General features: G+C 42.5%; 2 protein-coding genes across 5 annotated transcripts; both read right to left on the reverse strand.

The window, feature by feature from the left end:
* Nucleotides 1-367: 367 nt before the first annotated feature.
* Nucleotides 368-9,017, reverse strand: LOC128780620 (olfactory receptor 8S1-like). 3 transcript variants are annotated; one of them, XR_008426564.2, is made up of 4 exons: nt 7,750-9,017; nt 6,593-6,654; nt 1,963-3,393; nt 368-1,751 (listed from the first exon to the last, which is right to left on the reverse strand). XR_008426564.2 is itself a non-coding variant. In XM_053921995.2 (3 exons), the coding sequence occupies exon 3, from the start codon at nt 3,376-3,378 to the stop codon at nt 2,395-2,397; it is 984 nt and encodes a 327-aa protein (XP_053777970.1). In that variant the 5' UTR covers nt 3,379-3,393; nt 6,593-6,654; nt 7,750-9,017; the 3' UTR covers nt 368-2,394. The 3 variants fall into 3 exon arrangements, 2 of the variants coding, with proteins under 2 accessions (XP_053777970.1, XP_053777971.1); XM_053921995.2 differs by having other exon boundaries at nt 368-3,393; XM_053921996.2 differs by lacking the exon at nt 6,593-6,654 and having other exon boundaries at nt 368-3,393.
* Nucleotides 9,018-14,282: 5,265 nt separating this feature from the next.
* LOC128780618 (olfactory receptor 8S1-like) lies at nt 14,283-18,828 on the reverse strand. 2 transcript variants are annotated; one of them, XM_053921981.1, is made up of 3 exons: nt 18,755-18,828; nt 16,673-17,681; nt 14,283-14,911 (listed from the first exon to the last, which is right to left on the reverse strand). In XM_053921981.1, the coding sequence occupies exons 2-3, from the start codon at nt 17,443-17,445 to the stop codon at nt 14,749-14,751; spliced, it is 936 nt and encodes a 311-aa protein (XP_053777956.1). In that variant the 5' UTR covers nt 17,446-17,681; nt 18,755-18,828; the 3' UTR covers nt 14,283-14,748. The 2 variants fall into 2 exon arrangements, with proteins under 2 accessions (XP_053777956.1, XP_053777955.1); XM_053921980.1 differs by lacking the exon at nt 18,755-18,828 and having other exon boundaries at nt 16,673-18,554.
* Between the last annotated feature and the right edge of the window lie 6,038 nt (nt 18,829-24,866).

The raw sequence follows: 24,866 nt of genomic DNA on the forward strand, positions 1-24,866 counted from the left end.
GTCTATGTATTGCAAAAACTGCAAGTATGATAAAATATCTGAAAGCAGTTATGAGTTCTAGACTCTGTACCTTTAATGAATTAGATGCTGAGAATTAAACATGTGACAAATACTCCTTTTAAAATGCCATTAAATGAAAAGGGCATGTTGGCTGCAAACTTTGGAAATTGCCCCAGTTGGAAACAGACCTGAAGGAGGGCACAGTACGGGAAGGAGCTACATGAGGTCTGCCTTGTATGAGATTCTGAAATTAGGTAACAAGAGGTATTTTGCCACTGTTTTGTCAGTAGAGGTCATCATAACACAAAATTGCTTTAGCCAAATTTCCTTTAAAAAAAAAAAACAATGAAACACGAAGAAGAAAACCTTGGGTGAATTTGCTGGATCACTGAAAGAGCCAGGGCAGGGTCTGCAGAGGGGCAGTGCCCTGGCAGGAACATAAACACCCCAAGGAAGAGGGGGACAAAAAAGGAGCAGGGGGCCTTAAGCAGCCTCTTTCTGAAGGCTGTCTGGTAATTTCCAGAGTTTCCAGAGTGGAGAAAAAACCCACAGGCCTCTTAGAGCCCCAAATTGCACTAGTTTGCCTTAGAGTAGAGTTACAGAAATTTCACATGTCCTTTGCCTGCATTCCTACGCTTTCATTGGGGCAGTGAATACCTCAGCCAGTAGCTCTGTGGGGCAGGTACAGACCCAGGTTCTCAGTTCCTGTCCTCCCAAGGTGTGTCCTTTGTAATCTTCTTTTCTTGCCCAGGAGTGTCACATTTACAAGCGCTACATTCATCCTTACATTCTTGACTTTACATTGTTTTGGCTGGAAGCCTGCGTAGGACATTTCTCTGAGTCTCTTGCTAATAGTCTTCTGGTTACATTTAACCAATTGGAGGCAGTGGTCTGTTTTAAAAATACTAATAATAAAGAAGGAGAAGAAGGAGAAGACGAAGATGATGAAAGAGGAGGAGGAGGAGGAGAAAGAGGAGAAAAAGAGGAAGAAGAAGCAGAGGATGCAGGAAGAGGAAGATGAGGGTGAGGAGACAGCACTGCAGCCATGTTCTGACTCTGACAGGAGCAGCACAGCCCTTCTTCAGGAGTCTAGCATCATCTGCGGTTCCTCTCCTAAATGGTCCTGGCTCCGATGCCCCCAGCAGCAGAGCAGCCAAGGTAGAATCATCAGCTTCAGTCTAGGGTTGGTATAGCTTTATGCTTTTCTGCTTCTCTGGGCCCCGCTCAATTCTAGTAACTTAGTATTTTTTTAAGACTTTTATGTATTCATTTTTAGAGAGAGAAGAAGAGAAGGAGAAGAGAGGGAGAGAAATATCAGTGTGTGGTTGCCTCCCGAGCGCCCAGTACTGGGGACCTGGCCTGCAAACTAGGCATGTGCCCTGACTGGGGATGAAACTGGCTACCCTTTGGTTCACAGCCTGCGCTCAATCCATTGAGCTCACCAGTCAGGGCTAATGACTTAGCATTAAATCATCTTCACTTAAGATATTCAGAATAAATAACAGTGTCCGTATGGCTTTACCTTTGGGTTTCTAAGATGGTTTAGCAAGCAGTTTTATGTAGATGTCTGTGATGCTTTGGTAGGTGGCTTCATGCAGTTCTTCTGACTGGTCTTCTTCTCTATGACCATTCTTTTGTCTCTCAGGAAACTCCTATCTAGGATCCTCTCTACTTGATGCACTTCTGATCTAAATCTCATCACTTTCCCCAGAACAAGCTTTACCACACTTCTTCTGTGGCACCAGTAAAACCTAGAAGGGGAAAAAGCAGGGCTTCTATACCACCCTAGAATGAGTGGCATTCGCTACATTTGTCACATAGCAGATAATGCTTCACAGGGCTTGTGGAAGGTGTCTGTCAGCCTGGACTAAAGTCCAACAAGCTGACTTCCTCTCTCAGACACTGAAGCTGCACCTGCCTTGCCTGGACACCCTTTTCAGTCAGAGCTCATCTTAAACCCACCTTCCACTCACTCCTCCGTGAATCTGAAGCCGATGTCTTTCTTCGTTCAGAGACCTTGGTTTTTCACTTTGAAGCAAGGCTGTAACTCTAAATTCATACCCATAGGAATCCAGGTGAGCATGCAGGACATAAACAGTTTTTTCAATGCTAGGGATTTTGTTAATATTACACAAACAAAAGGAAAAATATACCACTATTATACAGAGGTCTGCAACGAAATTATTTGGATTGAAATAGTTCTCTGATACATATTTTTCTGCCACTGAGAAAGATGAAATAGAAACCAAAGCAAGCAAGTGATTTGCTGCATTTTTGTGAGCACGTCCAAGAAAGGAGGCTTTAGGAGATAGCTTGTTATGTCTGACGTTATGAGGGAACAAAATTTACCTTTGTATCTATTACTTATGTAACTTGATGTGATTATGCTCTTTCTCAACCATCCTGTATGTGTTCTCTGTAACCTAGCAGAAAACATGGTAACCTCCAGAAAAGGTGTACACTTTTTTGCAACATATTTTTCAGACCTGCTTTTACTTCTTTGTTCTTTAAGCTATAGACAAGGGGGTTCACTAGGGGAGTGACCACACTGTACTGCATGGAGAAAACCACCTCCCATGGGGAGCCTGAGGTGGGCATAAGATAGCGAAGGATGCCTGAAGCATAAAATAAGGTCACTGAAGTGAGGTGGGAGGAGCAGGTGGAGAAGGCCTTGCTTCTGCCTGAGGTAGAGCTGATGCTCAGGATGGTAGAGACAATGCGGACATAAGAGTAGAAAAGCAGGAGGAAGGTCCCAAAGGCATGCAGAAGGGCAGAACAGAGCAGGACAGCAAAGTTATTGGAGCTGTTGGAACAGGAGAGGGGGAATAGAGAAGGTATCTCACAAAGGAAGTTGGAGATGACTCGAGTCTCACAGAGGTCTAAGTTCCAAGCTAGGAGGGTGTTGATGAGAGCATCCAGAAAGGCCAGGCCCCAAGATCCCCACACCAGCCCCACACACAGCTGGTCGCTCATCATCTGACTGTAGCGTAGAGGGTGGCAGATGGCAGCATAGCGGTCATAGGCCATCGCTGCAAGGAGGCAGATCTCTGTTCCCCCAGAGTCAAACACGAAGAAGGCCTGGGTCAAACAGTCCTCCACAGAGATGGTTTTCTTCTCAGACAGGAGGTTCTCTAACATCTTGGGCACCGTGACTGAAGAGTAACAGAGATCCAGGAAGGAGAGGTGACTCAAGAAGAAGTACATAGGGGTGTGAAGGTGAGAGTTGGCCCTGATCACCAGAATCATCAGTAGGTTCCCTGACAGAGTCAGGAGGTAAATTACCAGGAAAAACACAAAGAGTAGGGCCTGGCTGGGATGATCAGCAGGCAGCCCCAGGAGGAGGAACTCAGTCATGGTGCTGTGGTTCCTCAAGGCCATTGAAGGATGATAACCCTTTGGAAGGAAACAGAGAGAAAGAAGCATTAACTGCCTCCTCTAGCAGCCCAGAGTGTCCCCCTTTCTATGTGTGCATACCTTCCCCTCAACTTCCCATCACTGCTACAGTTGTCTGACAGCTCTCATGGTGTCCCTTGCAGCATAGCTTTCCCTTCATCGATGTCCTGCTGCAAAGTCTGAACTCACTGTGCTCTTTCCATTGGTTGCTCTTCTGTTACAAACAGCTCTAGAGAAATTTAAACTTTTTTTCCGATTTGACCCTTGAATAATTTTCTATCTCCTTAAACTGAGCCTTTGGTTTTGTTCTGTAACATTCTGGTCAAGAGCTAACTTTCTGCAGAGTATGTTCTAATCCTTCTTATTCTTCTTATTTTCCATCTTTCACTTCCAAGTCAAGACTCTGTAATAGAGTCTACTACTAAATTATGTACTATGTGTGCTGTTTTTCCCGTTATTATCTTTCACACACGTGAAAGGTTTACTCTTAAAATCAACTTGGAAAGCTCTGCGTGTGTGTGTTGGAGAGTTGATATAGGAAGAAAATTGCTAAACCTATTTTTTAAATAAAAAATAAAGCTAAATGATAGGACAGGTAAACCAAAACTGAATTGTCCATCAAAAGAAACCATCAAGAGAGAATAGGCAAGCTAGAGCCTGGGGAAAACTATTGAAAATAGTACACATATATGTAACCTATGCCCATAAATCAATCATAAATATGCCAATCACACTAAATATTACAATAATAAGAAAGTCAAATATCCCATACAAAAACATGGGCCCAAGACGAGAAAAGACTCTCAGAAAGGGAAACATGTGAATGAGCAGAAGGCTTATAAAAAGTTGCCCAACAGAGTCATCAGGGAAATGCACACGAAGACCCCAATGAGGAGCCACTGAACACTCACTGGAATGGCTAACATTGCCAAGTGCTGGCAGAAAGTGTGGGGCACCTGGAACTTTTCTTGTAGAGTGTAAATTAATATAATCACTTTGGAAAGTTGGGTGGTTTCTCACAAAGCTAGACATGTACCTGTTCTGTGCGTCAGCAATTTCACTCTTTAACAAAGTGAGTATGTTGGCAGAACGGCTTGTACAAAAATATTCACAGCACCATTTTTACCCTAACTGACATAAACTGGGGAGAAAAACCCCAAATGAGCATCAAGGACAGTGGATTAAACAATGGATAAAAAAATGAGGTGGTTTATTACAGAAAGGAATTCTGCTTAGCAAGAAATAGATAAACTGGTGATACATGCAACAATGTGGATAAATAATAATAAAAACATGACACTTGTACATTCAATGAAATGCAAAAAGTTTACATGTGTACATTTTTTAAAATTAAAAACTTGAAAATCTGTACTCTGCGTAACTATTATACTGATGAAGATACAGAGCATTCTCTTTCTTTTTGAAAAATTTTGTGTATAAAGATTTTATAACAGATTTTATAATGTTTTAGAAAGATTTTATCTGTATTTGGAAAGATGGGACGGGAGGGAGAAAGAGAGGGAGATAAATATTGATGTGTGAGAGATACATTGACCAGTTTCCTCTTGCCCTCAACTGGGCATCTGGCGCACAACCCAGGCATGTGTCTGACTGGGAATCAAACTGCAGACCTTTAGGTTCACAGGCTGGTGCTCTATACACTGAGCCACACCAGCAAGGGCACAGAGCATTTTCATTGTGCCAGAAAGATCTCTGTCTGTTCCTTTTCAGTGATCTCCCCATCAGATCAAACCATTTTCTGATTTTTTCCATACATTTGTTTCTCTGGAAATCCATAAACATGGACTCATACATTTCTTTAGTGCCATTTGTGTTCTAGGTATTGCTATTTATCACAACAAAAACAAGAGGGCTGCATTATCTTAATTTTTGCAATGAGGAAACTGAAGCAAACAATGTACCAGTACTGATAGGGTGATTGAGCAGATGTGCCTCACATCTGTACATGACTACAATATCTGTGATGTTTTTTAGCACCTGGGTACCTGACTCCCGTTTTCTTAAGTATATGTGCTTCTCCTCACTGTGTGTCCATTTCAGCAATGCATGCTCTGAGTTTGTGTGTGTGTGCGTGTGTGTGCCTTCATTTGGATATCCACTTAGTTTTGGCTTTTAGTAATAGGTGTTTTTCTTTTCTCTTCTTTTTCAGTGAAGCAACATGTTCTTTGAAGATAGGAATTAAGCTCTATATTGTTTTGAATACCCAATACACATTGCACTATAAGGCATGTGATGAGTCTTTATCAAAATTTGTAAAATGTAGAAAGAATGGAAAAGCTATGTAGGGCCTCTCCTTGAGAAATTTGCCCAGCTTGAATCCAGCTTGATTCGAAAGCAAACTAACCAAGAAGGAGACTGAAAGAAAAATAAATGCAAAGGAGTGTGGAGGTAATCACCTAGCTGTAAAGGATTGCAAGAAGGCTTTCCTGATAAATAACAGTGCCTACAACCCCTGATCCACAGGGAGCATATCACACACACTAGCTCATTTTTGTCCATATCAGGAAGGTTGATGAAAACCACAACATTCAACCACCTATCTATTCACTCACTCATCCTCATGTCCTCTGATTATCCATCTGATTTTTCATTTATCCACTTCAGCATTTAGTCATCTATTCATCTATCCATCCATCTATTCACCTATACCTACCTCCTTCCTTCTTTCCTTTATTCCTCCCCTCAATCATTCAATAATCAACAAATATCTATAGATTGCACTGTGTAGGGTGTTGTACTTAGACTGGACCGACAGCCTGCCATAATCCTCTCATGAACTACTGTATGAATGTACTTATTTGACTTAGATTTCAAATAAAATGCTCCCAATCCCCAAAGCTGAATTGCCTTTATAGCCTTCTTTATAACAAGCTTGAAATCTGACCCATCATCATACACTCAAACTCTGCCCCTTGAAGAACCCACTTGCCTGGGGTGGTAACTTATTACAATAATCCCTACTTGCCCACAGACACTCTGAATTATCTGTGAATCCTTTGGCTTTTGCCTGACATAAAGTGGTCTGGTGTTGGTGTTGCACATAGGACTCAAGTTGTATTTCTGCTGGGGCAGCCCATGAATTCGCCCTTGCTCTTCCTGGCTTGCTTCACTCATGCTATGCAGCATTTAGGCACCTTCCCATATTTCAAGTCCTTCTCAGGTATCAGATGCAAGTTACCTGTCAGTTGTGTCCAGTGGGTAATGTGTGGTCTAGGGTGGTGGCCCAAGTTAATTTAGACTCTGTGGTAAGGAAGAAAATCAAATGGAAAAGTCAATTTTCCTGTTTTTCTCATCTATGTGCTTCTAGAATCCTGTTGAAATAAACATTCTCTCTGTCTTCTTCATTAGCAAGTTAAATCCATTCAATCCAATAGAAAAATTTCTAAGCACTTTCAATTTACTGCTTAGCTTTGAGCTGATAATGGCGTTGATTCTACCACACATACATACAATGTACATCTGGCCACCCAACCCATTAGCAAGGTAGGTGGAAGCCCATATTGTAGGATTCCAGATTTTCTTACCCTAGTGCTCAACACAGACCCTTTGGTGACAAAATAGGAACAGGCTTATTTTAACAGCATAGTCAAAGATAAACACAAATTCCAAATTCTGTTCACTAGCCTTTAAAGAGGGAACAGTGGAATCCGCTGACACGGATGTCTTAATGATTATTTTTGAAATTCAGAAAAGGGGGAAGAGGGACAGGCGTCTTTCTTTACAGAGAGGAGAGTGGTATGTCCAAAATTGGAACCCGGTACTTTCCTATTAATATGATACTTATTTGCCAGTTTGCCGGGGATAGTTTTGCCTGAGCACTTCTCAGGTGGCCACTTTTTTCTCGTCTGCATTTTTTTTCAGATTCTATCTTAAGGAGAAGTGGAGCAGAAGGTTGATTTTTGAGACATTTTAAGAAAAATGTTGAATTCATTTTAAGAAAAAAAACCCCAGATGATTTATGCTGGAATGTCACTATTGTGAATTCACATTAAAAATAATTTGTGTCTAAATTTAAAATTCAATCAGTTCTGGGGGACATAACACATTATTTTATTTATAAATTAATAAATCCTTCATGTCCAATGTTCTTATCCTATTATTTCCAAAGATATAGGTAGCTGAGGACTATTCCATGTGTGACATTTTACCTGCTCAGCATAATTACAGAGAAAGTTTTTAATTTGAAGTCATTGTGGAGGATGAGTAATGGGGTAGGAGGAATGACAGGTCTAGTGTTGGAAGGCAGAACTCCTTTGCCCCTGTTACCTTGGAAGGGGCGGGTCTCCTGGAACAGGGAGAAATAGTCAGTGTGCATGACAGTTACACTTCACATACCTTAGCACTTCCTCCCGAAACTCTTCCGTCCTTTCCTTTTTCTCCTCTCACCACCTACAATATTGGCAGCTAGAACTGACAGGGAGGTAAAGAAGAACAAAAGATTGAACTCTCTTTAGCAGATGTGATTAGACTTTTGGAAGAGGAGGGGATTCTAGGTCCCCAGGAACTCCCGGTCTACTCTGATATGTTTCCCCATAGGTAGGAACCTGCTCGGTTCAGCTTCTCTTACACCTGAAATTTATAATTAATGCAACTTGTAGCAAGAATGCAAGAAGTCAACAAAACCAATTTTTAACAATACTTTGGAAGCATAGAGAGACATGACTGAGTAGCTAGTAAGAGTAACTGATGACAAAATCCTTGTAGAAAAAACCCTTAAAGCCCTGACACAGCTGGTGCTCAGAGTCCAGAGCTGAGCTCCAGCACAAGGAAAGAATGATGAGAAGGCCCCTGTGAGAAGAGAGTCCTCAACGTGAGCTGTAGGTCTCCGGGTATGGTGGCGGTGGCCTGGATGAAGACCATTACAGAAATCATGAAGGATGTTACCCAGCTCCTGACACTTCTCGGCACACAAGACATCTCTTTGCTCTGGTCTTTCCATACACTAAGGAGTCATCCATAGTCGAGTGCTCTTTCTGTACACAAGAACCAATACTTCTAGAGCTCATTCATTCAACCAGAGGGCAATTTTCATTTTCCTTAGTTGGAAGTCTCAATGGTGGCAGGAAGATAGACTCTTGATGAAGGAGTCTTGGGTAACTTACACGGTTAGTTACGTCTTTCTAACTAAATAAGCACAGAAGAAAAACACTCAGATTCTTACAAGAGGTATCGGCGAATCTTCTCATATGATCCAGATGAAATCCCATGGGCCTCTGTACTTTTAGTTGCCTTTGTGGGTCTAAATACTGGGCCAAGTATCAGTGAAGCAGGCAATTTCCACATATAACACAACGGGAAGGCAACCAGTAAATTGGCCAACTGAATTTGGTGGCTCGGGAGACAGATGAGCCCATTTTTTGAATTCCCCGAAGTCACCACCAAATGCCAAACTCTAATTAACTACAAGGGATGGAATGTGTAAGAACCATCAGGCACTCTCCTCAGGAGGGCATGTTGAAACTGTCAGAGCAAAGCAAGGGCCCTGACACTTAGGTGGATGTTTAGGGACTTGGAAGGGTATCAGGCTGGGTAGCAGTTTCCTGTGGGCCTGTGAGGAGCTCACAGGGAAGCTATACAGGGGCCCATGGTTTGCTTCTAAGTTATTTTCCTCCACCCACATGAGCTGGGGAATATCAACACCAGCGTTACAAGTTGTGATGATCAAAGGAGCCAGTCAACAGAGAAGATATTTTATGTGCCTAAGTAGTTTTGCCCATGCCAGGCTGATAAAGCTATAATGACCTGACCCACTTGTGGGGTGGCAGTCTCAGGCCCATGTAGTTACCCCAATTGACATCCCCACCACCAGAGGCATAGGTTCTTACTGTTTCATGCTCTCAAGAACACTTAGGAGTTTCAGGCTTTCAAATTTCTAACAATATGTGAGTACATATATGGTTTCACCTGTTCCTCCTCTGTTTTTGTCTGATACCAAGTGGTTAAGGGCCTCAAATTCTCCCAGTTAGCCCTGTGAGGTGAGACCTGAGTGGGCCTCTCAGGAAGGGTGCCACACCCTGGGTGAGCTAGATGTCAACCATGGGTGTTCTTTTTCCCACTGGAGAAACAGTAGTGCCTGAGGGGCCCTCTTGGTGTGGCGCTGTTTGGCCTGGTGGAGGGGTGCTGTGGTCGAAGGGTAGTAGCTCCTCTTACCTTTCTAATGTGGTCCTTCTCAGTGTCTGAGGTCCTGGGCGGTGGTCAGCCTCACCACTGGGTTCTGGGATTTTCATTATGCTGTCCTGTCCATTCTAGGTGACAGGACTATTCTAGACAATGGGGATACAAAAGCTATTAGATAGGGGCTTTGCTGTCAAGAGTTACATGTTAGAAAAGGGTATTTCTAAACTTCTCCCATTTTCTAGGATCATCTAAGAGAAAAGACTCTTAAGACAGACTCATCATTCATTCCTTAATTTGTCAACAAATACTTATTGAGGATTCGTCATATACTAGGCTTTACTTTATTATTCTTTAATTTACTTTTTTACACCTATTATTATTTTTAACTTAAATTATATTTTATTGTTTATTCTATTACAGTTGTCCTAACTTTCCCCCCTTTGCCTCCCTCCAACCAGATCCCCTCACTACTTCAGGCAATCCCCACACAGTTGTCCATACCCATGGGCCATGCATATATATTTTTTGACTACTTCATTCCCTATGCTGTACTTTGCATCCCCATGATTATTCTGTAACAACCAATTTGTATTTCTTGTTTTAAAATATATTTTATTGATTATGCTATTACAGTTGTCTCATTTTTCTCTTCCCCTTTATTCCCCTCCACCCTGTAGTCATCTCCCATCATCATTCCCCCACCTTAGTTCATGTCCATGGGTCATACCTATAAGTTCTTTGGCTTGTCCATTTCCCATACTATTCTTACCCTCCCCCCATCTATTTTGTACCTACCCTTTATGTTTTTTATTCCCTGTACCTTTTCCCCCATTCCCCCCCTCCCCATGATAACTTTCCTTGTGATCTCTATTTCTGTGAACCTGTTCTTCTACTAGTTGTTTGCTTCGTTCGTTTTTGGTTTTGTTTTTCTAGGTTCAATTGTTGATAGTTGTGAGTTTGTTGTTATTTTACTGTTCATATTTTTGATCTTCTTTTTCTTAGATAGTCCCTTTGACATTCCAAATAATAAGGGCTTGGTGGTGATGAACTTCTTTAACTTGATCTTATCTGGGAAGCACTTTATCTGCCCTTCCATTCTAAGTGATAGCTTTGCTGGATAGAATCATCTTGTATGTAGGCCCTTGTCTTTCATGACTTTGAATACTTCTTTCCAGTCCCTTCTTGCCTGTGAGGTTTCCTTAGAGAAGTCAGCTGATAGTCTTATGGGAACTCCTTTGTAGGTAACTGTCCCATTTTCTCCTCCTGCTTTTAAGATCCTCTCCTTCTCTTTAATCTTGGGTAATGTAATTATGATATGCCTTGGTGTGTGCTTCCTTGGGTCCAACTTCTATGGGACTCTTGGACCTTCCTGGACTTCCTGGAAGTCTATTTCCTTTGGCAGATTGGGGAAGTTCTCCTTCACTATTTGTTCTAATAAGTTTTCAATTACTCCCTCTTCCTCTTCTCCTTCTGGCACCCCTATGATTTGGATGTAGGAATGTTTAAAGTTGTCCCGGACGTTCCTCAGCCTCTCCTCATTTTTATGAATTCTTATTTCTTCATTCTGTTCCGGTCGAATGTTTATTTCTTCTTTCTGGTCCACACCATTGATTTCAGTCCTTGTTTCCTTCCCTTTACTGTTGGTTCCCTGTAAATTTTCCTTTATTTCACTTTTCATAGCCTTCACTTTCTCCTCTATTTTACAACCATACTCAACCATTTCTTTGAGCATCCTGATTACCAGTGTTTTGAACTGTGTATCTGGTAGGTTGGCTATCTCTTCGTTGCTTAGTTGTATTTTACCTGGTGCTTTGATCTGTTCTTTCCTTTGGGACATAATTTTTTGTCTCCGTGTTCCTGTTACCTAGCAAGGGGTGGAGCCTTAGGTATTTTACTAAAAGATGGGCAGGACAACCCAGGTTGCTTGACTATGGTGCTGCATGTGGGGGCGGGGCCCAAGAGGGAACAATGCCACTTGCTTAGCTCTCCAGCCAGCTTTCAGTCACTTCCTCCACTACCCACAAGCAAATTAGGCCCTTCTGGTGCTGATTCCTGGGTAGATGTTTTTGTGTATGTTCTAGGACTCTGTGGTCTCTCCAAGGAACTCTCCTTTGAGGGTGGGAGTTTCTCCCACCTCCTCAACCCCTCACAGGTTGTTTCAGAGGTTTTGAGACTTTATTTCCCACGCTAGAATCCTGGGTGGCACAGTTTGTCTTGCTCCCCAGTTGCTCCTCCCAGTTTATCTACATACAAATGTGGGACAGCCTGCTCCACCAGCCACTGACTCACCTGGTCTGCCAGCTGCTGCCGTGCCCAGTACTCAAGCCACCACCTAACCACTAGTCCTCTCCACCCCAGGATGCCCATCTCCAGCCCTCCTACGGGTCTCCATGAATGTTTCTTCTTTAACTCCTTGGTTGTCAGACTTCCATACAGTTCAATTTTCTGGTAGTTCTGGGTATTTATTGTTTTTAAATTTGTTGTTGGCCTTCTTGGTTGTGCGAGGAGGTAAAGTGCATCTTCCTATGCCTCCATTGGCCAGAGGTCCCATTTGTACTTCTTAATCCCTTGACCATTTTCTCCCATCACACTGACACTCCTCCCATCTGTCAACTGTCAAAACATTCTCTGTATCTGTGATTCTGTTTCTGTGCTGCTTGTTCATTTATTTTTTTTTTAGATTCAATTATTGATAGAAGTGTATTTATTGCCATTTTATTGCTCATTTTTTTCATCTTCTTAAAGGAGACTCTTTAACATTTCATATAATACTGCTTTGGTGATGATAATATCCTTTAGTTTTTTCTTGTCTGGGGAGTCTTTTTTCTGTCCTTTGATCTAAATGACAGGTTTGCTGGGTAGGGTAATCTTGGCTGTAGGTCCTTGCTCTTCATCACCTTGAACATCTCTTGCCAATCCCTCCTTGCCTGAAAAGTTTCTTTTGAGAAATCAGCTGACAGTCTTATGGGAGCTCCCTTGTGGTAACTAATGGTGTTTTCTCTTGCTGCTTTTAAGATTCTCTCTTTGTCTTTATCCTTTGGCATTTTGATTATGATGTGTCTTGGTGTGGGCCTTTTTGGGTTCATCTTGTTTGAGACTCTTTGAGATTCCTGGACTTGTATGTCTATTTTCTTCACCAAGTTAGGGAAGTTTGCTGTCGTTATTTTTTCAAATAGGTTTCCAGTTTCTTGCTCTCTTCTCCTTTTGGCACTCTCATGAAGCAAATATTGGTAAGCTCAAAGTTGTCCCAGGGGCTGCTTTCACTCTCCTCATTTTTTTCTTCTTGTTGTTCTACCTGGGTATTTCTTGCCTCCTTATATTCTAAATCACTACTTGGTACTCGACTTCATGTACCCTTCTGTTGATTCCCTATAAATTGTTCTTTCTTTCAGTTAGTGTATCCTTCATTTCTGACTGGTTTTTTTTATGGTTTCCATGCCCTGTGTTTTGCTGTTGAAGTTCTAATTTCACCTGCTGTTCCCCTATGTTCATTGAGCATCCTTATAACCAGTGTTTTGAACCTTGTATCTAGTAGATTGCTTGTCTCCATTTTGTTTCGTTCTTCTTCTGGAGTTTTGAACTCTTCTTTCACTTGGGCCAGGTTTCTTTGTGTCCTGACTTTGGCCACCTCCCTGTGTTTGTTTCTATGTATTATGTAGAGTTGCGATGACTCTCTGGTTTGGTAAAATAGCCTAATGTAGTAAGTGTCGTATAGGATCCAGTGGTACAGCCTACCCTACAACCCATAGTGTCCAGTGGGTGGAGGTGTACCCATTGTGTGGGCTGTGTACACCCTCCTCCTGTAGTTGAGCCTTAATTGGTATTGGCAGTTCAATGGGAGGGATTTACCCAGGCCAGTCAGCTGCAAGGATTGACTGTGACCACAGATCACCAACCTTCGACCACTGTGGAGGATCTGCTATGCAGGGACTCACTCCACAGAGCAGGACTTACTTCAGCAGAGAGCTCAGTCTGCCCCTTGAGTGTGCTCACTGATTCTGCCCCTTGAGCGGTTGCTTATGGAGGTGGCAGGGTGGTGGTGCTGCACTGTGGTTGTGGCTTTCCACTGGGTGTGCAGGCTCTGGTGCCTCCTGAGAGGTGCAGGCAAAGGTCAGCCACCACCTGTGTTCTGACTGGAGCCACCTGGCATAAGCTACAGAATGATCTGCAGTTAACTGCTACTTGTGCCAGATTTGGAGGTGTCCAAATAAGTCCAAGGTGTGAACCAAGGCTGGCTGATGTTAGTGCTGGGCCTGGGGCCACTTAGCAATAGGCATGGGGCAAGCTGAGGCCAGATGCTGGTTATTTGAGAGAATTTAGGAATATCTGAAGCATGAGCCAAGAAAAGCCACTTGTATGAAACAGCTTTGGTGGGTCGAAAAGTTGGGTTGGGCAGAATCTCAGGAAATCACCAGGGTAAGGCAAATAGTGTGAAGCAGCCTGATAGAGACTCAGATATGGCACCTGCCAGTTTGTTCTCTAGCCCTGTTGGGGGGAGGGTGGGAGCATTCAGAAAAGGAACAGTGGCCTCTGACAGCATTTTGTCTGGGAGAAAGCTGCTCCCCAGTTCTTGCCATGATGCTGGACACTTCATTCTCTCCCTGTGTGCCTTTCAATCTGCTGCTCCTGTGCTGGCGCTCAGAGGGAGTGAGTCCACGTTAGTCTGTGCACAGGCCCTTTTTAGCGGAACTTGCTAGGCTTTGCTTTACATGTGACTTGTCAAGAACAAAGATACGAGGAGACACACTTATGTTATTTCTTTCTATGTTATTATGGAGCTGTAAATCTTTCCAGGAATATATTGGGAAGGGAACAAAGGGGAAATTGGGTTTCACAGTACCAAAAGGGGCTCCCCCAGAATGCAGTAGAATATTTGCTAGTGGTGAGATAGGTCGGTTTACACTTTGTGCATAGACAAAAGTAAAAGAGTGAGGAGGAGGAAGAAAGAGGAAAGGTAGAAAGGACAAGGAATGAGCAATGGTTGTAGAAATGGCCAGTGAAGCTGTACCAATTTTCATGGGTGGTGACTGGGCCCCCCGTGGATGGATGTCATCTGGTCTATGGAAGCTTGACTGGAAATCTGACTTGACTGGAGTCAGAAGAACTAAGGCTTCTGTTTTGGAAAAGAATGAGTGCTGAGATAGCTGCATGGTGACAGCTCTTCTGACGTCCTCTTCTTTCCTGTAACTTCCTCCTGGTGAGGCAGTGGAGGCCAGGTTAGAAGGTCATTCTGGGCTTCCTGGCCAGCACCCTCCTGAGAGCTGCCTTCACCTCCTGGTTCTTCAGACTGTAGATGAGGGGGTTTAACAGAGGGGTCACCACACTGTACTGCACAGAGAGCACTTGCTCCAGGACTGAGCCAGATGCTGGAGTCATGTACCTGGAAGGTAATTGCACAAAGGGATAAACTAGGCTCAGGACAATGGCCACAGCACTGTTGGCAGCTGCTGTCCATCCTATCTTGGAGAATCTGCAAAGAGGGTCCTCAGGGCTGAGCCGAATATCACTGGTAGCAGCACGTGGAAATGACTCTGTGGTCAGTGAGAAGTCAGGCATCTCTGCCTTCAAAGGCCTCCAAACATGCATGATCTTATGCAGAATATTACAGAAGCTGCACTGGGGAAAAGTTAGTTTTCAGGCAGATTAAGTGCTGCAGGTGCAAGCAGAACTAATAATAATTCCATGCATCTCCCCAGCACTTCATACTCTTCAAAGCATGTTTCTGTATTAGCTATGAATAATATGAGGAATTTTTATCTTCTTTTCCCAATGTATACAACTACATCTTCTCAACTTGTGATCATTGTTCCTTACAAAACTGTATGCTTAGTTCAATAAAGCTGTCATTGTTCTCAACATCCAAAGTCTGGGAGCTACCCTCAGAGTCATAGCACATTAGTTTTATAATGCTTAGTGCAACAAACATTTATCTTAAGGTGCCTTTTTCTCTGACTCAGAAAGGAAGCATGCTTCTTAAATAATGGGAAGTATAAAAGTGAGTTAAGTGCAATCCATGAATCCAAAATAATAAGGCTAAAATTTTGGATGCATCATGTTGAATGCCAGTGACAGTGTTGCCCGAAGAAGCATTATTATTATTATTATTATTTTTAAACAGTGGTACCATCGTCATTGAAATGTTCTCTGTGGGTGCTGGTGTGTTTGGTTGAAAAGATATTTGTTTTACACTGATTTTTCATTCTCTAATTTATTTCTCCCAAAAATAATTTTTGTGAGATAGGTAGGAGAAATTCTATTGTCCCCCAATGGCATACGAGGAAACGGAGATAGAGAGATGATGACAATTATTCACAGGCTCAGGTGAGCTCTCCCAGACAATTCTTTACCATCCTCTTCCAGCCATGGCTTTGCTCCAAGTCTCAAGCAGGTGAGAGAAACATGGAACAATTTGTGCAAGTCCACCCCTATTTTACTAATGGAGAGCACACACCATAATTATTGTGTCTCCTAGTAAGCGAGGACTCATCAGCTGTAGTTGTTTATGTTTGAGAGAAGCATGGTAGAGAACAGCATGAGGTTTGAGGTCAGTGAGACTTATTTTAAATTATTGCTCCATAACTGTCTGGTCCTGGGACCTTCAAAAATTACCTGATAATCCTGAAACTCAGGTTCCTTACTTGAAAGTGGGGTTAATATTTCTCTTGTAGCATGATACATACTAAGCTTGATCATGTAAAGCAGCTGGTGTCTGGCAGGTGTCTAATAGATAGTTATAGCATAAATAGGCTTTGGAGATATCATCTTCCCACAGAAAAGATGGGATCTATTTCAAGGATATGTTTTATTTTTAATCTTGCACTGAATAAATATCTACTGAACTTTAAACAAGGTTTCCTGATTTCCTTTACGAGAACTCCCAAATCATAGGTTAATGAAAGTAGGAACAATTTTAGTTCTTGTATAAGCTCATTTTTTAGAGTAGCCCACTGAGGTCTGAAAAAGAAAAGGGATTTTTTCTAATTCACAGTTAGTCTACAGTGGAGCCAAAACTAGAACGTAGCTTCCTGAATTCCATCTTGAGTATTATCCTGGTACTTTGCAATGTTCTGTTCTACAGATGAAGGCCACTGAGGGTAAGAAATATCCTATGTTTACTTTCAGGAGGTATAGTATGACATACCTGATAAATCCTGAACCATAAAATATGATGAGCACAAGAACATGAGAAGAGCAAGTGGAGAAGATTTTGCTCCGACCCGAGGTAGAGTTGATGCCCAGGGCTGTCATGATGATGCGGGTGTAGGAACCCAGCAATAGGACAAGGGTGCCAAAGCCCAGGAACACCATGGTTGTCAGGATGGCGGCATTGCTAATGTAGGAGTCAGAACAGGCCAACAGGAGCACTGGAGGAAGCTCACAGAAACAACTGCTGATGAGGTTGGGGCCACAGAAGTGCTGCTGAGCCAGGAGAAGGGTGTTTACTAGGCCAGTCCCCATTCCTATGGCCCAGGATGCTCCCACCAGGCCAATACATACTTTCCTGTTCATAGCCACCATGTACAACAGTGGGTGGCACACAGCCTGGAACCGGTCATAGGCCATGACTGCAAGGAGGCACGCTTCAGTGGCTCCAGAAAATATGACCAAGGAAATCTGGGTGAAACACTCAGGAAGGGTGATAGTCTTCCACTTGGAAAGAAGGTTCTCGAGCAGTTTAGGCACAATGATTGAGGAATAGAAAGCATCGAGGAAGGAGAGGTGACTCAGGAAGAAGTACATGGGGCTGTGCAGATGGGAATCAGCTCTGATCACCAGCAGCATCAGCAGGTTCTCCATGAGGGTCAGGAGGTAAATCACCAGGAACAGTACAAAGAGTATTGCCTGGATCTGAGGGTTGTTGGATAGTCCTAGGAGAACAAATGCAGTGACGGTGGTTATGTTGCCAATTTCCATGGAGCAGTCAAGTTTTCCTTCAGAGGGACACAAATGGAAAAGAATGCTCAAAAGGGTCCAGTCTCAGAAGATGCCTGGTGATGAGGCATTGTGAGTCAAGCTTCACGGCAGACCCAGGAGAGATCATGCAGCAAAGGCAGCCCTGCCTTGTTGGACCTCATCAGCCCTTCCCAGCTTAAGGCAGTAACCTATTGGCCAAGGTGGAGAGGTGGGAGAAAGAGTGCAGATAATGAGACCTAGGAGGGAAAGAGAAGAGAGCAGAGATTATCCCGACTGGAGAAGGAAAGGACAGGGGTTGGTAACAGATGCCAGAGCACTGAGAGGGTCATTTCTCCAGCTTCTCTGGCTCCAAAAGGAACTGAGATCAAACCACAGGAGGGCTGACTGGCTTAGTGAGTGAGTAGTAGTAAAGGTTTGGCTGACCATCTGGCTGACAGACCATGAGGATTATTTGAAAGATTGTTAGGGGTATTGTGACAGCTGATGATGGCACAAGACCTTTCTCATGCCACTGTAAATGTGTGAGTTAAAACAACACCACCAACAAAACAAATTCATTAAGAGAAAACAGTCCGGGAGAACCATGCAATTTCTAAAGTCCATTTCAACTTAGAAATGCTAAATATTGCGGAACGATCTTCCTTGGCCTTTTGTGGTACTAAGCAGAAAATTCCTCGTCTTCTGTGCCAACCCAAGCAGAAGTGGTGCACAGGGGTGCTTACTGGTTTCACAAAGGTGGGCATGAAGGAGTCCTCAAAATGGAAGTAAGGGTTGTGCACACCAAGTCACTCCAAGGCCTTCCCATCCCAGGGTAGGTGTGAATCTGTAATTTGCCCTGAATTTCAGGCTTTAACGAGACAGTCTGCAAAGACTGCCTATTCCCTGAGTTGGTACCAGGAGATTCGTATAAAACCAAGTCAAACTTGGACCGTATTCTCCACATTATAGGGATTGCAAAAGCTGAAGCAAATAAACAAACAAATAAATAAGACAAAAGATAAAAGAACACACAGATCATATGGTAAAATGGAACATTGTAGGGTTTAGTCTAGATCAGAGGAAGGCAAAATGGTCAGCCCTCCCTCCTGGATGGTAAATGAGGATCTAATTTCTATTCATGGCTGCATGTTCACAGGTTCCCAGAATGGACAGTTTTTGGAGAAGATCGATTTTAATAAGAAGGAGATTTCTCTTCCCCTGGGCTCCCTAGGCCAACAAGAGATGCTGTCAGTGGAGGATGCCTGAATGGCATCTGTTCCAACACTGGAGCAAAAGCCACAGACATGGTTAGAGCTGTGGCTTCCCTGACCTTGTCCTTCCTTTAGGAGACACAGGGATGGAACTTCTGAACAGGGAAATGTCCCTGTAGTCTTTCTGTGCAAAGGGAAGGCTTTTTGGCTCTGCTGCCCAAGTAACAATGGCCGGAGGGACTTGATCCTGGCTAGACCTAGAGAGTGAGAGAGGTCCCTGGAGAGGCCCTTAGGCAGAGGGCCTGCTCTGAATCTGAATGAGTTCTCCAGGGCCAACTCTTCCCTCAGCATCAGTCTTATTTCAGGGGGTTGCATCATATGAGCAGGGCCCTAAGGTGGCCAATAATTTGTAAAGATAGAAATATGGAGTTCCAAGGTTTTCTAGTCCTAAATGTTAAAATTCCCTCCCTCTCTCATAGCCTGCCTCCCGTCCCTTCTCTCTTCCTCCCTGCCTCTGTTCTTCCCTTCCTTCCCATTTTCTTATTTTTATATTTATATTTGTGATCATAAAAATATGGTAATGATAAAACAAAATAAAAAAGATATTGAAGATATGTAAAATGAAAAAGTTATTAAAGATATTTTAATGAGAAAAGAAGAAAATGAAAATTTAATATGTCATCCAAAATTAATTCATGCATTTATTGCAGTTCAAATGAAATCCAAATAGATGAAAAACTTTAAAACAAAATTTTAATTGTGGTAAACACTTTTTATTATAGACACGTTTAAACATATACAGAAGTAGAAAGTATATGTTAAGTGGTGTGTGTTTTCGGGATATCACATTTTCATTTGATTATCCATGGAAGTCACCAAAGAATCTACCTGCAGCATCACCAGGCAGGGAGTCATACCATTAAGGACAACTGGAGTACCACTTTGACTGTTCCAGAGGTTTAGCTGTTGGCTTGTTCTCTTTTCATAGACTACAACTGTGCAGATCCAACATTTATATATTGCAATATGATTGCCATTGTAGTGGTAACAGTACCTCCACCACGTTAAATAATTAGCATTTGTAGTGGTTATGTCCGTGTGAGAAACATCTAAAGCAGTAGAGAATTTTTTGAGTTTATTTGAGCCAAACTGATGACAATTGCCAGGAAGCAATATCTCAGTGAATTGAGAAAAATGCTCCAGAGCATGGCAGTTTTGCAGCTTATTTTATAGATTAGAGTAAAAGGAAGTGATGTAAGGAGGCAGGAGATTCAGGGGGCAGGAGAAAGCAAGGCAGAGATTGAATAAGAAGCAAAATGGAGAGCCACATACTTTTAGGTTGGTGGATACAGAACAGGTAATAATTAACATGCACAGCAGGTAAGCTGGTAGGTGGGACCAAGATAACACTGAGGGGCTCTGTGGTCTCCTGCTCTGGTGCCTGTGGTCATGCCCTGAGGGGTCTAGAGAAGAGATTACTCTGAAGTTCCAGAGGTGTGTTGTTTTAGATGCAAAAGGACGATAGACAGGCTCACTAGGGGCAAAGATTGACCTTTGGTAAGGAAGCTGCAGGCCTAGGATGTGACCACCTGCTGTGACCTGCCTTTAGTTAGAAATGTTTATGTTCAGACCATTCCATGTGATTACTTTTGTTCTCTGAGTTGGTAAGGCCCACCTCGCAGGCCTTCTCTGAACTTGTCAGGGTTAGTATATGGGCCCCTTTTCCATCCACAGTTAGAGTAGTTAAGTTCTAGTCTCTTAGTGAGTGTTATAATTATAGTAGACTTTTGTTGTCTATATTCATTGAACTGTGCATTGGAGCTCTTGGAGTTACTCCTCATTGCAAGTTTTCACCCTCAAACACGATCTGCCCTGTTTCTCCACACCCCATCTGCTCGTAACCACCAATTACTGTCTGTTTTTATGCGTTTGCCTTTTTTAGATTCTACATATAAGTGATACCACACATTACCTGTCTTTTGCTGACTTGTCTCACTTAGCATAATGTTGTCAGTTTCCATCATGTTGTGAGTGGCAGGATGTCCTTCTTTCTCATGGCCAAATAGTACTCCACTGTATACCACATTATTCATTGTGTACCACATCTGCTTTATCCATTCTTCTGTTGATGGGCACTTAGGTTATTTCCATATCTTGGGTATTGTGAATAATGCTGCAATAAACATGGGAGTCCACATGGGGTATCTTCGATACCCTGTATTTATTTCCTTTGGGTATAAACTGAGAAGTGGGATTGCTGGGTCATATGATAGTATTATTTTTAATTTTTTGAGGAACTTCTGTATTGTTTTCCATAGTGGCTAAATCAACTTGTATTCCCTATGACATAGATACCCTACATTTGATAATACCTACCAATAATGGCATCGGACACCTTTGACAAGGATAGCAGATTCTGTGATACTACCTTTAGTTATCACCAATTCTCTCCTTCCCTGGCTATATAAAAATTTATAATGCAAATGAATGAGATCCCAGGAAAAACACACAAAAGCATGGAGTGCCTGGAAGCTGAAGAAACAGATCTCATTTCTCTGTTGGTCTTCTGCTTCAGCAGTAGACTTGCTGACCTTTCCTCTGTGCCTGTCTGAGCCCGGGTGAGAAGACCTGGAAGAGCTGAGAAGGCAGAGAAGGCAGGTTGAAATGTAGCAACCTGCTTCCCCACTGCTTTACATGACAAGAATATGTGAATTTTCAAGGGGGGAGACATTGCTTATCTTGGTAGAGAGATGGCTTTAGACTCTCACACTTGTCACATCCCATGTGGTTTTTGGGGTTGGATTCCTCTGTAGGAAGAGCCTATGGGGTGTTGCTAGTTTTAGAGAAGGGGTAGGATAGAGGAGAGTGAAGAGGAGTCAAGTGTTCTAGGTCAGGGAACCTTGCAGTAGAAGGATCAGCAGGGTGTTCCCAAAACTCCCACATCCTAGCTCTAGAGCCGATGATTGCAGAACTGCTGACTGGAAGTCATTTTTTATCAGCCAGTGGTACAGAGATCACAGATGAACAATGAACAGTGAGAGGATTTCTGTCCAAGGTGGAGGCATAGGTAGAAATGCTTTGTTTCCTCACACAACCAAAAGAAAGTAGGAATGAATTGAAAAACAAAAAACAAGCAGAATGCCAGAAAATCAAACTGCATGGAATTTTGACAACCAAAGAGTTAAAGAAACATTCATGCAGACTGGTAGGAGGGGCAGAGACTGGAAGCCGGGTGCAGAGGATGCCCAGCAAGGCAAATGACCATGCAGGAGAGGTGGGGGCTGGCGGACCAGGTGGTTCCACATTTTTGCATTGATAAGCAGGAGGAACAACTGGGGAGCCAGACACACCACGAGACCCAGGGTTTCAGCACGGGAAACTAAAGACTGAAAACCTATGGTTGTAAAAGCATGTGGGGTTTGTGAAGGTGGGAGAAACTCCCAATCTCACAGGAGAGTCTGTTGGAGAGGCTCACAGGGTCCTAGAAGGTACACAAACCCACACACCAGGGAATCAGCACCTGAAAGGGCACAAACTGTGGGGAGCTAGGGAAGTGACAGAAAGTGAGGCAAGAGCTGAGCAAGCGGTATTGTTCCTTCTCAGACCCCCTCTCCCATAGACAGCGTCACAGCGCAGCAAAGAGGGTTAGCCCAACCCAGTGAACACCTAAGGCTCTGCCCCTTCCTACATAACAGCTATACCAAGACCAAAAATATGGCTCAAAGAAAGAACAGATCAAAGCTCCAGAAAAAATACAACTAAACAATGAAGAGATAGCCAACATATCAGATGCACAGTTCAAAACACTGGGAATCAAGATGCTCGCAGGAATGTTTGAGTATGGTTGCAAAATAGAGGAAAAAGTGAAGGGTATGAAAAGTGAATTAATGAAAAAAATACAGGGAACCAACAGTGTAGTGAAGGAAACTGGGACTCAGATCAATGGTTTGGAGCAGAAGGAAGAAATAAATATTCAACTGGATCAGAATGTAGATTCCGGAATTTAAAAAAATGAGGAGAACCTTAGGAATCTCCAGGACAACTTTAAACTTTACAACATGTGAATCATAAGGGTGCTAGGAGGAGAAGAGGGAGAGCAAGAAATTAAAAACTTATTTGAAATCATAATGAAGGAGAATTCCCCAATCTGGCAAAGGAAATAGACTTCCAGGAAGTCCAGGGAGCTCAATGAGTCCCAAAGAAGTTGGGCCCAAGGAAGTACACACCAAGGCACATCATTAATTACATTACTCAAGATTAAAGAAAAGGAGAGAATCTTAAAAGCAGCAAGGGAAAAGGAGACAGTCACCTACTAAGGAGTTCCCATAAGATTATCAGCTGATTTCTCTAACGAAATCTTGCAGAGAAAAAGGGGCTGGAAAGAACTGTTTGAAGTCATGAAAGGCAAGGACCTACATCCAAGATTACTCTATACAGCTAAGCTATTTAGAATGGAAGGGCAGATAAAGTGCTTCCCAGATAAGGTCAACTTAAAGGAGTTCATCATCACCAAGCCCTTATTACATGAAATGTTAAAGAGACTTACATAAGAAAAAGAAGAAGATCAAAACTATGAACAGTAGAATGACAACAAACTCACAACTATCAACAACTGCACCTAAAGCAACAAAAACAAAAATGGAACAGAAACTAGGCAAACAACTAGAACAGGAACAGAATCACAGAAATCACATGCAGGGTTATCAGTGGGGAGGGGTGGGTAGTCATGTTCCACAGGGGGAGCTGACACCACCTTTACCCACCTATCAATATGTAACTCCCTCACCCCAATGCTGCCAACTATGTAAGTCCCCAGGACAAAGGCCTGATAGTCTGGCCACCCCTGCTCTTGCTGCCCTTTCTTTTTGTCACCCAAGCCTATGCTTTTCACCATTACCTCAGCAAGGCTGGTTCTACTCCATGAGAACTTATCACAAAAAATAAAAAAGAAAAGAGACAGAAAAAAGGAGGGAAGAAGAGGGCAGAACTCTTTAAACAATTGCCAGATAAATGATTGAGTGAAATGGGGAAACACTGCAAATGTTTAATAGGGAAATTGTTAAATTAGAGGACTTTTTGTTTCTGATAAAATATAATATAGACTACAATATTATTGAAAATGTAGAATTTTTATTTTATGATAAGTAAAATGTCAGACAAAATTCTTATAAATTATAGTTCCAGCTATGTATGAGAATGCACCCTAAAGACATTGGTCATAGAAAAATTGGGCTGAGGTATACCTAAATATAAATAGTGGTTTTCACTGTGTAGTATAACAATGTTTCTGTATTTTAACAATTTATAATTTAAAAATATAAAAAAAATTAATGTCTTACATGAATCAATAAACTTATGATTTCTACATAAAGTAAAGTAAAAATAATTTAAACTGCTTAGCAGAATCCATGGAATATTTTCAGTCTTGTGGTCTGTAATGTGGAAAATAACAAATAGCTGTTTACATGCTTCATAAGTCTATGTATTGCAAAAACTGCAAATATGATAAAATATCTGAAAGCAGTTATGAGTTCTAGACTCTGTACCTTTAATGAATTAGATGCTGAGAATTAAACATGTGACAAATACTCCTTTTAAAATGTCATTAAATGAAAAAGGCATGTTGGCTGCAAACTTTGGAAATTGCCCCAGTTGGAAACAGACCTGAAGGAGGGCACAGTAGGGAAGGAGCTGCATGAGGTCTGCTTTGTATGAGATTCTGAAATTAGGTAACAAGAGGTATTTTGCCACTGTTTTGTCAGTAGAGGTCATCATAACACAAAATTGCTTTAGCCAAATTTCCTTAAAAAAAAAAAAACCAGAATAAAACACGAAGAAGAAAACCTTGGGTGAATTTGCTGGATCACTGAAAGAGCCAGGGCAGGGTCTGCAGAGGGGCAGTGCCCTGGCAGGAACATAAACACCCCAAGGAAGAGGGGGACAAAAAAGGAGCAGGGGGCCTTAAGCAGCCTCTTTCTGAAGGCTGTCTGGTAATTTCCAGAGTTTCCAGAGTGGAGAAAAAACCCACAGGCCTCTTAGAGCCCCAAATTGCACTAGTTTGCCTTAGAGTAGAGTTACAGAAATTTCACATGTCCTTTGCCTGCATTCCTACGCTTTCATTGGGGCAGTGAATACCTCAGCCAGTAGCTCTGTGGGGCAGGTACAGACCCAGGTTCTCAGTTCCTGTCCTCCCAAGGTGTGTCCTTTGTAATCTTCTTTTCTTGCCCAGGA

The sequence above is a fragment of the Desmodus rotundus genome, chromosome 3, assembly GCF_022682495.2.
Source record: "Desmodus rotundus isolate HL8 chromosome 3, HLdesRot8A.1, whole genome shotgun sequence".
In the NCBI taxonomy this organism is placed as follows: domain Eukaryota; kingdom Metazoa; phylum Chordata; class Mammalia; order Chiroptera; family Phyllostomidae; genus Desmodus; species Desmodus rotundus.

Bases quoted from the DNA above. Each gene is read 5' to 3' on its own strand.
- LOC128780618 (XM_053921981.1), bottom strand. From the start codon at position 17,445: ATGGAAATTGGCAACATAACCACCGTCACTGCATTTGTTCTCCTAGGA. The intron at 14,912-16,672 runs GTATGTCATACT...ATTACCTTCCAG, and splicing joins TATGGTTCAGGATTTATCAG to GTACATGACTCCAGCATCTG.
- LOC128780620 (XM_053921996.2), bottom strand. From the start codon at position 3,378: ATGGCCTTGAGGAACCACAGCACCATGACTGAGTTCCTCCTCCTGGGG.